Below are 12,808 nucleotides of genomic sequence, written 5' to 3' on the forward strand. Positions count from 1 at the left end.
CATACTTTGATTTTACAGGCAGTCACCTCACACACTACGGTAAGCGAAACCAAGCGTTCACGTAATGAAATACCACTGAAGACTTATAAAGGCACTACCATTTGACATGGGAGTCAGTGTAAAGGAAAAGTAAAGGGAGGCAGGAAAGATCCTCCATCGCAGCACACATCGCAGAGCCTGAAGTCTGGCACTAGCTTCAGTCCCCATTCTACAGACGGGGAAGCGGAAGCTGCAGAGCTTGGTCAGTGGGGTGTGGGCCACATGCCACCTGCCTGCAGAGGGGTGTGCAGTGCAATTGTACCTCCCCAAGTGGCACGCCGCACAAGGAATGCCCGGGGTGGTGAAGTTTGTTAGTGCCTCCCTCCCGAAATAACTGCAGGGACAGAGCTGGGTGAATAAAGTTCTGGCTTTAGAGGGGTCCCAGAGTGAAGCAGAGGCCCCACCCTCCCTCCAGCTGTCTTGGGACGAGTTAACAGGCAAGAAGCCCAGTTGCTGGCCAAGGGTTCAGGGGGACCTGGATGAGCCTAGACTAGCCTCAAGCCCTGTGTGTTGGCAGCTGTGAGGGCCTCAAGAGTCCCAACAAGCAGGCAGTTACACAGGATCAGCCTGGATTGTGTGTAATCCCCAAATATGGAGAACACAGCCTAGGGCATGGGCCCATGGGCACCGACCCTGGAATACACCAAGACAGCTGGCAGGAGCATTCCCAGGAAATGGGAGATGGGTCTCGGTGCTGGGAGAGGTGGCCCCTGGCCCTGGTGATGGAAGGGGAGGGGCACCTGGTGCTAGCACTCACCCTCTCAGACCCACCGAGAGCCAGTATCAACCCTGCACATTCAGAGGTCCCTTCTCTGGGCTGACCCCACCCCATTCCTTCACCTCAGAGCCCCAACACTAAGAAGTTGGGTGCTGAAGACGGGGTGGGGGGAACGCATCCAGGAACCAGGACCCTGCTCCCTGAGGGAGACTGGTGGGGGCCGTCCCTCTGCCCTCAGTCTCCAAATGTTCCAGTGCGAGCTCAGAGCCGCCCGAGCACACAGCACTCTGCACCCTGCGCATGGCTGCCGTGGACGATCTCGCCTGCTCCCCTGCCTGCCTCGTCCACATGTCCTGACCACACCTACCAGCCGCAGACCCCCGTGGTGCCTCCGTTCAGTCCTGCTCTCATGCCCTAGCCACATAGACCCTTGAGGAGAAGGTCTGCGCTGTGCCTGCTGGGTCAGCCTGCGCCCTCAGCACCTATAGCAGGTTCTGTCCTCAGAACCCTCCGCCCCGGCTGTGCAGACTCTGAGGGCCATACGCAACCCAGGGTGGGGGTCCCACTGCAGGTGGATGCACCCCTCCATGTCACCAAGCCTCAGGGTCCTCATCTGTAAAACTTGGTGTTAGGAGATCTAGGAAATGGAGACTTGGAGGCATCAGCTGGGATGAGATGCTACATAAATGGGGCGGGTGGTGGGGGCTCTGACTCCCCTCACAGGCTTGCTGCACACCCACCACAGCCCACCATAAGGTTACCCCCCACCTCCACCACCAGCAAGTGATGGTCTCTCACCTCCATGACTCATCTCCAAGTCCCCTCAGCCAAGCCTGAAGGGCCAGGGGACAGTTGCCCCACCATTTGCCCTTGCCCCTTGGGCCAAAAGCACCCAAGTCTTTTGCTAGGTTCTTTGCTTCCCCAGAGGCTGCTCTATGCCCTCCTGGCCACTGGGGGTAGATTCAGTGTGCCTTCAGAGCGTGAAGGCTTCAGTCTCCCAGCCTCTCCCTCTCCCCAGTGACCTTGACTCCCCCCTCAGTCCCACCAGGTCTGACTTTTGGGGGGATCAATGTCTTCCCCATCTGAGCACTCACCTAGCCACTCCCCCGCCATGCCCCAGCCCAGCAGTCGCTTCTCTGAGAGCATCTCCCCAGAGGTGGGGGTGGAGGCTGCAGCCCTGGGATGTCATCCACCCCTGTAAGCGATACTGGCAGGCAGTTGGCAGACAGCTAGAGCAGGTGGCTCCTCCCAGTCTGGGGAGTTGGCCCCAGCCAGCCCAGGCCCAGGCCACAACCCCAGTGCCTGGCCCCATTGGAGGCAGTGGCCCCCAACACCAATCGCAGACTTCTCAGAACCAGACATTCCTTTCTCTGCCTCCCAGAGCATCACGGTCCAAGAGAACCACCCTTCCAGGGCATGACCCCAGTCACGACCCCAGGCAGCACCCAGCGAGTGCCCACCATCACGAGTGCTGAGTCTTTGAGCTTCCATGTGCCACATTTTTTGCTGTAGGAAAAACCCTAGACCACAAGAGTGTGAGGCTCAGCTTCACCCCAAACTGGTTTTCAGGTTCTCTTCCTACAAAGAGTATTCACACTCACAAGCTTTAACCACAAACTCTTTTCTGAAATTCTTCATGTGGAATTCTCTGCATCCCCCCTCTCAGTTCTCCCCCATAAACTGGGCCCTTCTCAGAGAGGGGGGCAGCACACCACAGCTGTCGGGGGTCTCGGCACCCCTGTGAGCCCCCAGGAACAGCCAGCAGCCCCATTCAAGGTGCTACTTACTCGGGGTGGGCAAGGGGCCGGGGAGAGTCGGAGACAGGCAGGGCATGGGGCCCTCAGCTTCTGGGGTCCCTGAGCCCCTCCTCACCATGCTCAGGATGTCAGAGATCCTGGGGGCTGGGGCGAACAGACAGAGGTGAACACGAGGGGGAGGAAAGGTACACAGGAGAGAAGACCTATGCGCCGATGAGCCAAGCTGGCTGGGGAGCAGGATTGGGAGGAGGATGTGGGGAGACGGAAGAACAGAAGGGGGTGGGGACAGAGTGGGACCGGGGGAATGAGGAACAGGTTCCAGGAGTGTTCAGGCAGACGCACGCACCCATCCAGGTGTGTGCTGAGGGGTGGGAAGCTGCTGTGGGCAGAGGCCACCAGAGATAGAGGATGCAGCCCGCACGTGACAGGTCCATGGTGAGCACTCAAGAGGTGGGAGAAAGCGTGAGTGAAAGAATAAAAAGAAGGGTGCTGGCTGGGCTCTGGCACCTTACTCAGCACTCGCTGACTGAGAGAGGTGCTCAGGGAGTGGGACTCCAGGTGCCCGCTGTGAGTCTGGAAAGGTCTCAGCAGGTAGTCTGAGGGAGGCAGGGAGGGCAGGTGGCCTCAGAAGAGCCTGGGGGACTCTGAGGGAGGTCTGGGACTGGAGAGCAGTGCAGGTAGGAGGTGAGAATGAGTTATGGGGGAGCTGGGCCCTAAGGGAGAATCCAGAAGCTGCTCTGCAGAGCTCGGGCATGTGCCCCCAGAACCCAGTCAGGCCCCGATGGTGAGCCAGGCCTGGGGCATCCCAGCCTGGGGTGCAGCTGAGGCCATGCACGGCAGGGCACAGGGAGTCACTCAGTGCCGGCCATTCGCAGGAGCCCTTGGCAGCCGAGGCAGCAGCCCTGAGGGGCACTACTTACATGAGGTGGGCAGGGGGCCCTCGGCTTCTGGGGTCCCCGAGCCCCTCCTCACAGAACTCAGGATGTCAGAGATCCTGGGGGCTGGGTGAACAGACAGAGGTGAAAGGGAGACAAACGAGGAGGCAACAGGGAAGGAGCAGGGGAGAGGAAGCACAGCAGCTCTCCCCTGCCCTGAGGCAACGTGATGCTTGAATCTGCTGCCTGAGCAGGAAGGTCGGCTCAGGGAGGCCCCCACAGGCCACAGGAGGCCTCAGGGAAGAGGCCACCGGGACCTCTGTGGGAGGGGGACTGTGCGAGGATTGTCTGGAGCCCAAGCTTGGCCAGCCCTTGGCTCTGGAATCCCCTCAGAGACCAGGAAGCAGCAGTGGCCTCATTACTTACGTTGGGTGGGCAGGGGGCTAATGGGAACCAGAGACAGGCAGGGTGGGGGCCCTCGTCTCCCAGGGCTCCGGAGTCCCTCCTCACGGAGCTCAGGATGTCAGTGACCCTGGGGGCTGGGGCAGGCGGGAGAGAAGGGGGCAGGAGAAGGACAATCCCAGATCCATGACACAGCTCAAAGTCACCTGTAGTCCACACAGTGGTGTCCAGGGGCCCCTGGGGCTGGCGTCACCCCTGTGCATGCCCAGAGCTATGCTATCTCACAGCAGGCATGTGGAGCAGACACAAGACTGTCCAGGGCTACTGGGGCATGTGGCACCTGGCTAGGCCACGTCTGCATCAGATGGACAACATAGCTGAGACAGGCCAAGGCCCTGCCCCTCAGCACTGGAGGGCCTGCCCTATCTTCAAGGACTGCTCGGGCATTTTCCCACCCTTTCCCGGTCAGACAAGGGGTCAGAGTCTGAAGAGGCAGACCAGGCCAGTCCTCTACCCCGCCTCCTGCAGGCTGGGGCCATTTCAGTTCCCCAAACAGCCAGGATGAGCGCCAAACCACAAGGTCTGGACAGCCTCCATGCCCATGGCTTGGGGCCTGCTGGAGTCTGGGGAAACGACAGGAATGTCTACTCTCTCCACATCCAGGAACCAAAGCCCAGTGCTCAACTCCATTTGGGGGTTTGGGGAACATTCAGGACAGAGTTGCTGCCTGCACAGGGTGGGAAGGAACAAAGTATGAAGTTTTAACCCCCAAAGTGCAGAGAGGCTGGCTGCGGGGCACTCGGGCAACCCCGAGAGTGCTCAAGGCTTATTTACACCAATGTTATGGTGGAGGGTGAGAAGGTCCCAAGTGGGGCAGGCGGCCTGGGCAGGGTAGTGAGTCGCCAGATCCCAGGCCTGGAAAGCCTAGGGTGGAACAGGGGTTGAGCCAAGGCAAGCATGTCCTGCAGGACCCTCCAGGGCTTTTCTGGAACCCAGGCAACACCACTGGCCCTGCTCAGTATAGGGAGAGGAGCCCTGAGGCCAGAACGAGGACCCAACATGATTCTCTGCAAACCCCACTGTCCCACAATGAGCCAGAACCTGGGAGGCACCCCCTTGCTCCCTGTCCACCTATCAACTGCCAACCAGGCAGGGCCACATATTTAAACAACTTGAGGCAATGAAACAGCAGATTCAACCACGAACTTGTTCCCTGCTGGGAACTGGGCACCTGGCCCCCATAGCCAGTGGGGGCACAGGTGAGGAGAAGCAGCCCCCCACAGGAGCGCCTCACTTCCTTGCCTGCTTGCTGTCAGGATCCCCAGCTAACCGGGCTCTGCTTGGACACTGCCCATTTCAAGGGCTCTCTGCACACACACTGAGCAGGCCCAGCTCCTAGGCTCAGTGGGACTGTGACCGCTGTGTCTCTGAGCAGGGTCGGTTCCAGCAGATACCCAAGCAGCCAACTCCAGCCTCTCCTGTCCCAGCTCCTGGACCTGGGACCCAGTCCACTGATGGCCCACCACAGCGGCCCCTGTGGGTACCTTTTGTGTCTTCATCCTCTATGGTGGTGTGGGTGCTGTCAGAAGACTCCTGGAGAGACAGGGGGAGGCAGAGGTCAGAATGTGGTCTCTGTGCCAGCCCACGCAGGCCTGGAGACCAGGGGGCTCCCTCAGGGGAGACACCCTCAGAAACCGCCATCCCCAGCCCCCAGCACCCCACAGACAATGCTGAAGCTTCTTCACACTGTCCCCCAGGGCCGGTCAACCCCTCAAGGGTTCTGCCTCTATGTCCCCAACAGTCCAGGGCCCGGGCTTCTCCCATAAGACACGCCCAGTGGAAAGACTCCTTGTTTTCAGACGACTCTTTCACAGAGGAAAACAGGCCTTTCGAGACTCCAAGTCTCCTGGTGAAGTGTCAAGGCAGCCCCAGCCTGTGCATTTTGGCAGACAGGGTGAGAAGCTTCCGGAAGGGCCCCAGGAACTTCAGTCTGGCCCTAGGCAGAGCAAGATGTCACCCATACCTCTTCCCTTCCTGCCCCCTGCCTCCCCCCAGACCCGGTCTGTCCAGCCAACCCCAGTCTCACCTCACAGGTGGCCTTGGGGCAGGGGGAGGAAGCCCCCAGCATCTATCTCCCTCCCTGTCAGTCACTTGCTGCCCTTCAGATAAGAAGCCAAGGACAGTACCCCTGTCACTGAGTTCTCAGGAGGTCTGCTTACTCCTCAGAAGGAACATTTTTCTCGGGATCCCTGAGGTACCCTTTCTGGGCCCCTTACTGGACACACTGCTCTGGGCCTTCAACCAAAAGTGGGGAGTCTTTAAATGGTAGGATCAGGGGACACATCACAGGCCTCAGTTGTTTAGTGACTCCTTGAAGAGAAACAAGACTCTCACTCCAGACAGAGGGTCCAAGGAACACCTGTCCCCCAGGAGGTTGCCCAGGCCCTTCCTAGCTCCCTGGGTCTAAGCCAACCAAGAGGCAGTGTCCTGTGATCTCCTGGTCCTGGCCCACAGTGAGGGGACCAGGCCCAGGCAGGGGTCTGTCTGCAGGCCTGGGTGCAGGCGGGGTGGCACTGGTCCTAGAAACTCAGCTCGGCCGCTGGCTCATCCCTCCCACCACCCCGGAGAGCCAGCCCCTTCCCTGGCCCGAGGGTGAAGATGCCAATGGGATGGGATGCCAGAGCAGAGAGAAGGGCAGGGGAGAGATCACTCAGCAGGAAGCTGGGGGCCGGGCGCAGCGAGCAATGGACAAGGTCACAGAGGTCTGTGCTGCTCCCCTCCCCACACCACATGGGGGCACACTGGGCAGCCCACGTCAGCCCCTCCCCTGGGACCTCTGAAATGGCCCCCACACTCCTAGCTGTGCAAGCCAGTGCAGAGAGGGCAGCGGGCAGCCGGGAGGGATCCTGAGAAATGGACCCCATTCCCAGGGGTAAGATCGACTCGGTACAACTGCCTCCCAGGACAGTGCCCGGGCCTTGGAGGGGGTCACCACACACCAGCCCCCTCCACACTTGGCACAAATGCTTCTCCTGGGGTCAGTGTCCCAGACCGTCGCAGGGCCTGGGGCTGCTCCTGCCGGGGCAGAACCTCCCAAGGGTGAGGAGCGCCACCGTACCTTGATCCCATCCACTGGGTTATGGATGACAGTGGTTTGAGGCTCCTACAGAAGAAGGAAGCACAGAGGAGGGAAAGAGAGGGAAAGTGAGATGAGAGGAGAGAAAGGCCCAACAGGAGGAGCCTGGGAGAGAGGAGAGAGGCAGCAGAGCGCGATGGAGGGAGGAGATGACCACAGGAGGTGGAGCAGGCTGGGAGAGGGACCTGGGCTGGACCAGCTTGAATGAACAAGCGCATTTGCCCAGGCTGGTTGGTGTGGGTGCTGCCAGCTGGAAGGGAATGGAGCAGGTGGGCTGAGGTGGTAGTGAGAAGCTGCATGTGTGTGGGCACCGCTTATGGGCACTGTCTCCCAACCTTTGCTGCCCAGACCTTCCGCCCTAGCATGGTAGGGCACAGGTTTGAAGATGCCATGGGGTGGGGTGGCACATGAGATGGACAGGGTCGGAGACGGGGCTGGCTACGAGGCCGCTCGGAGGCCCCAGGCCACCCTCCTGCCATGCCCACCCAGCTCTCCCCTCCTGGGCCGAGGCTGCCCCCACTACTGGAATGCCATTTGGCAAATAGCCTTCCTGTGACTCCTGGCAATCAGGCCTGGAACCCATGGCGTCACCAAATGTGCTTCCAGCAAACTCAGACACTGTGGACCAGCAAACCCTATCCTCTGGGGATAGAACCAGGCCCTCCATAGGCACACAGCACCCCTGGCAAGAAGGCCAACCCCCAAGGTAGGTCACAACTCACCATCACCAGCCATAAGGTTCCCTTGGACAGAACCCTCCATCCCCGCCCAGACAAGGGCCAGAGCTGGCAGGTCCCTCTAACCTCGTGTCCACACCACCCCTCCCCAGCAGGGGGTGTCTGGGCCCCTCCCATTGAGGTATCTTCCACCCACCCATGCTCCCACCCCACCCACAACCCCCCATTCATCTCGGGGCCTGTGGGATGGGGTTCTGATGGGAAACTGCCTTGGCTGCTGCTGGCCTAGACCCAAAGGTTACAGTTTGGCCATCATCAGGGAAACCACCAAGGATCTCCGCCTCCCTGCAGATCTCTGAATGGGCTCCAGTGCTAATATCAGGCCTCCCCATTCTTCCTGGGGGAAGCCAAAGCCTCCAGAGGCGTGACCAAGCTTGGTGAGAGGGAAGTGGCAAAGCGTCCACCTCCCAGAGGGCACACCCCTGCAACATCCAGGAGGGAGCGCAGGGCTTGGAGTGTCCGCTGTCCATCTTAACTCCCCCCAGCCCACTCCTCCTGCAGAATTGGCTAGGCCTGGGGTCTGTGTACTCCTGTTGCAGATGGAGGAGCTGAGTGTGGGCACCCTGGGTCCTGAGTCTTGGCCCCCTGAAGGCCTCTCACTATTGACTACAAGTCACACAGACGGGAAGCTGGGCCTGTCCCCTTCCCCCCAAGAGGGACTCCCTGGCACAACCCTGCTCCTGCCTGAATGGGGGTGGGGCAGTCCTCATCCCATACCCGAGGGGCTGTGGGGCTAGGGGCCAAGTATCTTCATCAGAGACAGGCGGGGACCAGACCCCACCTTTACCCCAGGCCTCCTGATGGGAGGCCACCACAGAGCTGGGCTGCGGGAGGGCCGTGGAGCAGGGGGCTGAGGGGCTCAGTACCAGGGCGGCAGGAGGAAGCGTCCCCTTGGGGCTGGTGGCAGCTGCACTGTTTTTGGTGCTATTCGTCTGGGGCTGTGGAGAAAGGAAGAGGAGCCATCAGGGGAGGAAGGGGGGCACAGTCCTTCCTCTGGCCTGTGTGGTATGGAGGGGAGGGGGCCCAGCAGGAGCCTCAGGGGTGAGGGCAAAGCTGCAGGCTCTGGGCCCCCAGGCCCCCAGGGCCGAGCCGAGCCTCACCTTGACTCCGTCTGCTTTCTTGTTGAGTAAACTCTTGGCTGCTGTGTTGGGAGGAAACAGGCGTCAGTGAGTGAGGGCCCAGGCCCACTGCAGCCCACCCTCCTCAGCGTGGCCCCAGTGGCCTGCAAGGAGCTAGGACTCTTTCCCCAAGACCACTGGGCCCCAAGGTCCAGGGACAGGGGTGCTCAAAGCAGATCTGAGTCCAGTTCTGAGCAGGGCAGTCCAAAGCCCCGTATTCCCTTCCCCTGGCTATCCTCCATGACAATCCAGGATCAGACTCCAGACTTCTCCTCCCACCTGCGACCCTTGGCTTCTGGCCAGCATGCAGGCTCTGTTAAGAGGAAGGCAGGGCACAGACCCCTCTACCCTGCCACCCCCTCCATCTGGGAAACAGGAAGGGGCACCAGCTTGGAGTGGTGGGCACCCCCATATAATTCTCCATGTTCTCCAGCAGAAGGTGGATGGGCCTCAGCTGGCCACCCATACACGGAGGGGCCTGTCCCAACTCTAGAAACCTGCTGCCTCCTTGCCCCCCACCCCCACCCCCAGCAGGCAGGACCCCCTGTCAGACCCCAGCCTATGCCTCTCCTGGCTCAGAGCACTGGAGGGGCAGCCAGCATGGCCTCTCAGCCCACCTCTCAAGGATCCTGGGTTCTGAGTGGGGTGAGCAGGATAACACACTCGGTCAAGGACCAAGGGTTAAAGGGACATCTCCATTGTGGGCTCCCTCCCCCCTAGACACACAAGCCCAGACAGCCTGTCTCACACCAAACACCACCTTCCCTACCCCCCAGCCTCCCACCCCCACCCCACACAACGGGATAGGGCTCCAGTGTCGCCCTCCAACTCAGAGCCAGCATGCCTGCCTTCCCGGCCAGCCCTGACCCGCCACACCCCTACAGGGCCTTCTGCCCCTCAGCTCATTTTAATCACAGAACTACAAAAAAAGAAGATTCCGCTTACCTTACAGAAAAGGAAAGGTGAGTAAGGGAGGAAAGGGAGTGAGGAAGGAGAAAAAAAGAAAACAAGATTTGTGTCGTTTCAGGTAGGCAGAGGGCCCAAGACTCACAGTCCCACCTGCCCACTCACAGAGCCAAGCAGTGCCCGGGATGGCTGCAGTGCAGCAGGTTAGAGAAGCAGCCAGGGACAGATGCTGGAGGGGGCTCACAGCCGGGAGAGAAAGGTGGCACCCCCCCCACACACACACCCCCACCAGCTCCAAAAGCATGAGCTGGTCAGGCCCAGAAGTGGGCACTGCCTGCTTGGAAGAACCAGGCCAACTCCCAGCAGGCCTGGGCAGGGAACAATTTCTGCCAGAAGGATCTGGTAACTGGGGTGGGTACATCAGACAGATGGGCACACTGAGACCCAGAGAAGTATGGTAAGTCTAAAAGTGGGGTCCCCAGCAGCGCCAGCATCCCTGGGCCCACCCCAGACCTCCTGAGGCAGACACTTCGGGGTGGACTCAGCATCCATCCAACAAGCCCTCTGGGGGATCTTGACGCAGCTTCAGTTTGAGAACCACCGGTGAGGGTTCCCATTTCATTTCCAAGATCGCGAGGTGGAGGCCTAAGGTGCAGCGAGCAGGTCTGCTGACCTCCTTCATGCCCGGGCAGGTGCCCATACCAACCACCCTGCTGGGCTCAGGATGCCCACAGTGGGTGCTGCACTTGGCCAGAGAGCCCGCTGCCAATGCAAGCACGGTCCTGGGTGTGGCTTCTCTCCCCGGCCTCCCTCCCACACAGTTCTCTCAAGTTTCCCTCCCAGGATCCAGGGAGCAGAGTTACACCACGCCTGCCTCCTGGCCCGTCCTGCTCGTCCAGTGAGCCTCGCTCCACGAGAAGCATCTTGGGATTCCAGCATGTGAAGGGGGCCGCAAATCACCACTCCTGGCCCCCAGGTACTTCTGCATTTCATCCTCCCAATGGCTGAGCCCCTCCCTCCCCCCACCACCTGAGGCTAGACTCAGGATCACACCCTGACACCTGCAGCAGCTTGCCCCTTGACATCCCAGGGCTTGAAACACCACCTTCTCAGGGCCACGTCCCACTTCCCAAGCAGAAACTCTGGGAATTTCTCCTGGTGGCAGGCACAGTCTGCCCCCCCATGACTCCCCACAGAGGGACAGGCTAGGCCTGCACACATGGGGGCTTGGGTCTGCTGGTCAGCAGCTTGGCTCCTGACCAGCATGGTCCCATTTCCCTGCTGGCTTAGCCCCTCTGCTCCCTTCCCCACTTCTGGCGGCGCAGAGAGGTCCCCAGATCCCCTGATGTGGGGTGCTGAGGTCATTGAGTAGGGACCCTGACCATGTTGACCAGCCAGCTGGCTGTAGAACGCAGCTTGAGCAGGAGCTCCTCCCAGGCCCTGGAGGAATGAGGCATCCGGCCTGTCTTGAAGGTACTCATAATCATGCAGGTAAGTCAGTCAACCCCCGTCCTAATTTAAGACAGGCTTGAGGAGAGTCACCCTCCAAGACCATGCAGCCTTGGCCAGAAGCTGGCTCCGAGTTAGAACCAGTGGACAGACAGACAAGTCGGCTCTTGCAGTGCCAAGGGCAGGACCCGGCCAGAGGCCAACAGAGTCCCGGGCCCATCCTAAGTCTTAAGAGGGTCCCCTGTCAGCCCCTGACTCTATCAAAACCTGAATTTCAGATTGAGCTACTCCAGTTGGTGACAGATGCGCCTTAACAAATTCCCCTCTGGGGACTGACGGTTACCACCGCGGCCTAGGCTCTGGGATGCCCCAAGCAGACAACTGTCCTTTCAATCAATTCTCCAAATCTCCATCTTAGAAGCCTCCTTCAACTAGCCCCTGCACACGTCTGGTGCAGCATGGATGCCCAGGCTTTGCCCATCCCGAGTGCCACTCCTGGCCACCACGTTTCCCGTAAATTTACATCTGTCCCAGATCAACTCCAGAATCTGTGAAATCTCATCTACAGTAGTGGGGAAAAGCAGAGGGCAGTTCCCATGTGTTCTCTCAAGTCAAATGTATTTATTATGGAACAGGAGCCAAGGTGTCCCAGACCCCCAGGAGACAAGAAGAGACCCTTGCCCCACCACACCCCCAGGGGCCTTTAGGGCCAGGTGACTGGCGCCACCCACAGCTTGACCCAACAGTTTTTGGTCTCCTCTCAGTGAAGGCCCAATGGGACCTGACTAGGGTGTTTAGATGAATGGCAACTTGTCTACAAAGCCACCCCTTGGCCCTCCAAGGGCCATGAGGTGGCTACGTCACCCCCAGAGGCTGTCATCCACAAAGATATGATGACTGCGGAACCGAAACCCCCACTAGCCGTGTCTGCTGGGACCAGCGTGGCTGACTAAGGTGGACTGACCTAGCAGAGTAGGTCCCTGACTCACAGGCCACAGCTTTTGCTTCACCCCTAGCTGGTCACTTGGGGACAGCCATGCTGGGCTCTGTCCACATGCACTGACCTCCCCCCAGGACAGAGCAGCCCTCAGAGCCCAGGCTGGAGCCGCACATGCACGTTTTCATGCACTGTTGCCCCACATCCACTTGCAGGCAGGCGGGCATTGCAGGCTGGAGTCCTGGGCAGAGAGTGGCTGAGGCACCCACCTCACTCACCGTCCCTGGGCAGCAGGACTTTGCCAGGAGCCCCTAGACTCGGTTTTTCCCCCTACACCCTTCCCCTCAAGTGCTTCAGAAAGACCCAGAAAATGAGGTTGATTCAGAACAACCCCCCGGGGCCTGCTAGACATGCCCACTGGGGTCATGGGAGTAGAGTCCCTCCCCCCTCCCAGGGACAGCCATGCCCTGAGCTCCCCAGGAGGAGCTAGCCAAGGACGCTGGCGTCCTCTGGTCAGGCAGACAGGGCTGTGTACCCTGTAGGGTCATGGGGCAGGAGCTTGGTGGGCTCGTTGGGAAGAAAGGGCTTAGGTCAGGCCCCGCGTGTGAGGCCACAGCAGGAAGCACAGGCTGCGCAGCTCCAGGTTGGCCCTCCACTGTGGCCAGTTTTGCCTGCCTACACTCATACCAGCCTGGCTGGGCGGTAGCAGGGGAGCCACTCAGAGGTCTCAGGTC

General features: G+C 60.1%; 1 protein-coding gene across 3 annotated transcripts in view; it reads right to left on the bottom strand.

The window, feature by feature from the left end:
• The window catches only part of CAMK2B (calcium/calmodulin dependent protein kinase II beta), a 94,145-nt gene that overhangs the window by 3,700 nt on the left and 77,637 nt on the right, over positions 1-12,808 (bottom strand). For 2 of the 3 annotated variants that reach the window (XM_037492971.2, XM_037492996.2), the window contains 4 exons: positions 8,765-8,802; positions 8,531-8,602; positions 6,910-6,954; positions 5,336-5,384 (listed from right to left, as the gene is read on the bottom strand). In XM_037492971.2, coding sequence (XP_037348868.1) covers positions 5,336-5,384; positions 6,910-6,954; positions 8,531-8,602; positions 8,765-8,802 — 204 coding nt within the window. Of the gene's footprint in view, positions 1-5,335; positions 5,385-6,909; positions 6,955-8,530; positions 8,603-8,764; positions 8,806-12,808 lie in introns of all 3 variants that reach the window. The other variant, XM_037492980.1, reaches the window with a different exon arrangement.

Source organism: Talpa occidentalis, unplaced genomic scaffold, assembly GCF_014898055.3.
Source record: "Talpa occidentalis isolate TD23 unplaced genomic scaffold, MPIMG_talOcc4v2.1 talOcc4.10, whole genome shotgun sequence".
NCBI lineage: Eukaryota > Metazoa > Chordata > Mammalia > Eulipotyphla > Talpidae > Talpa > Talpa occidentalis.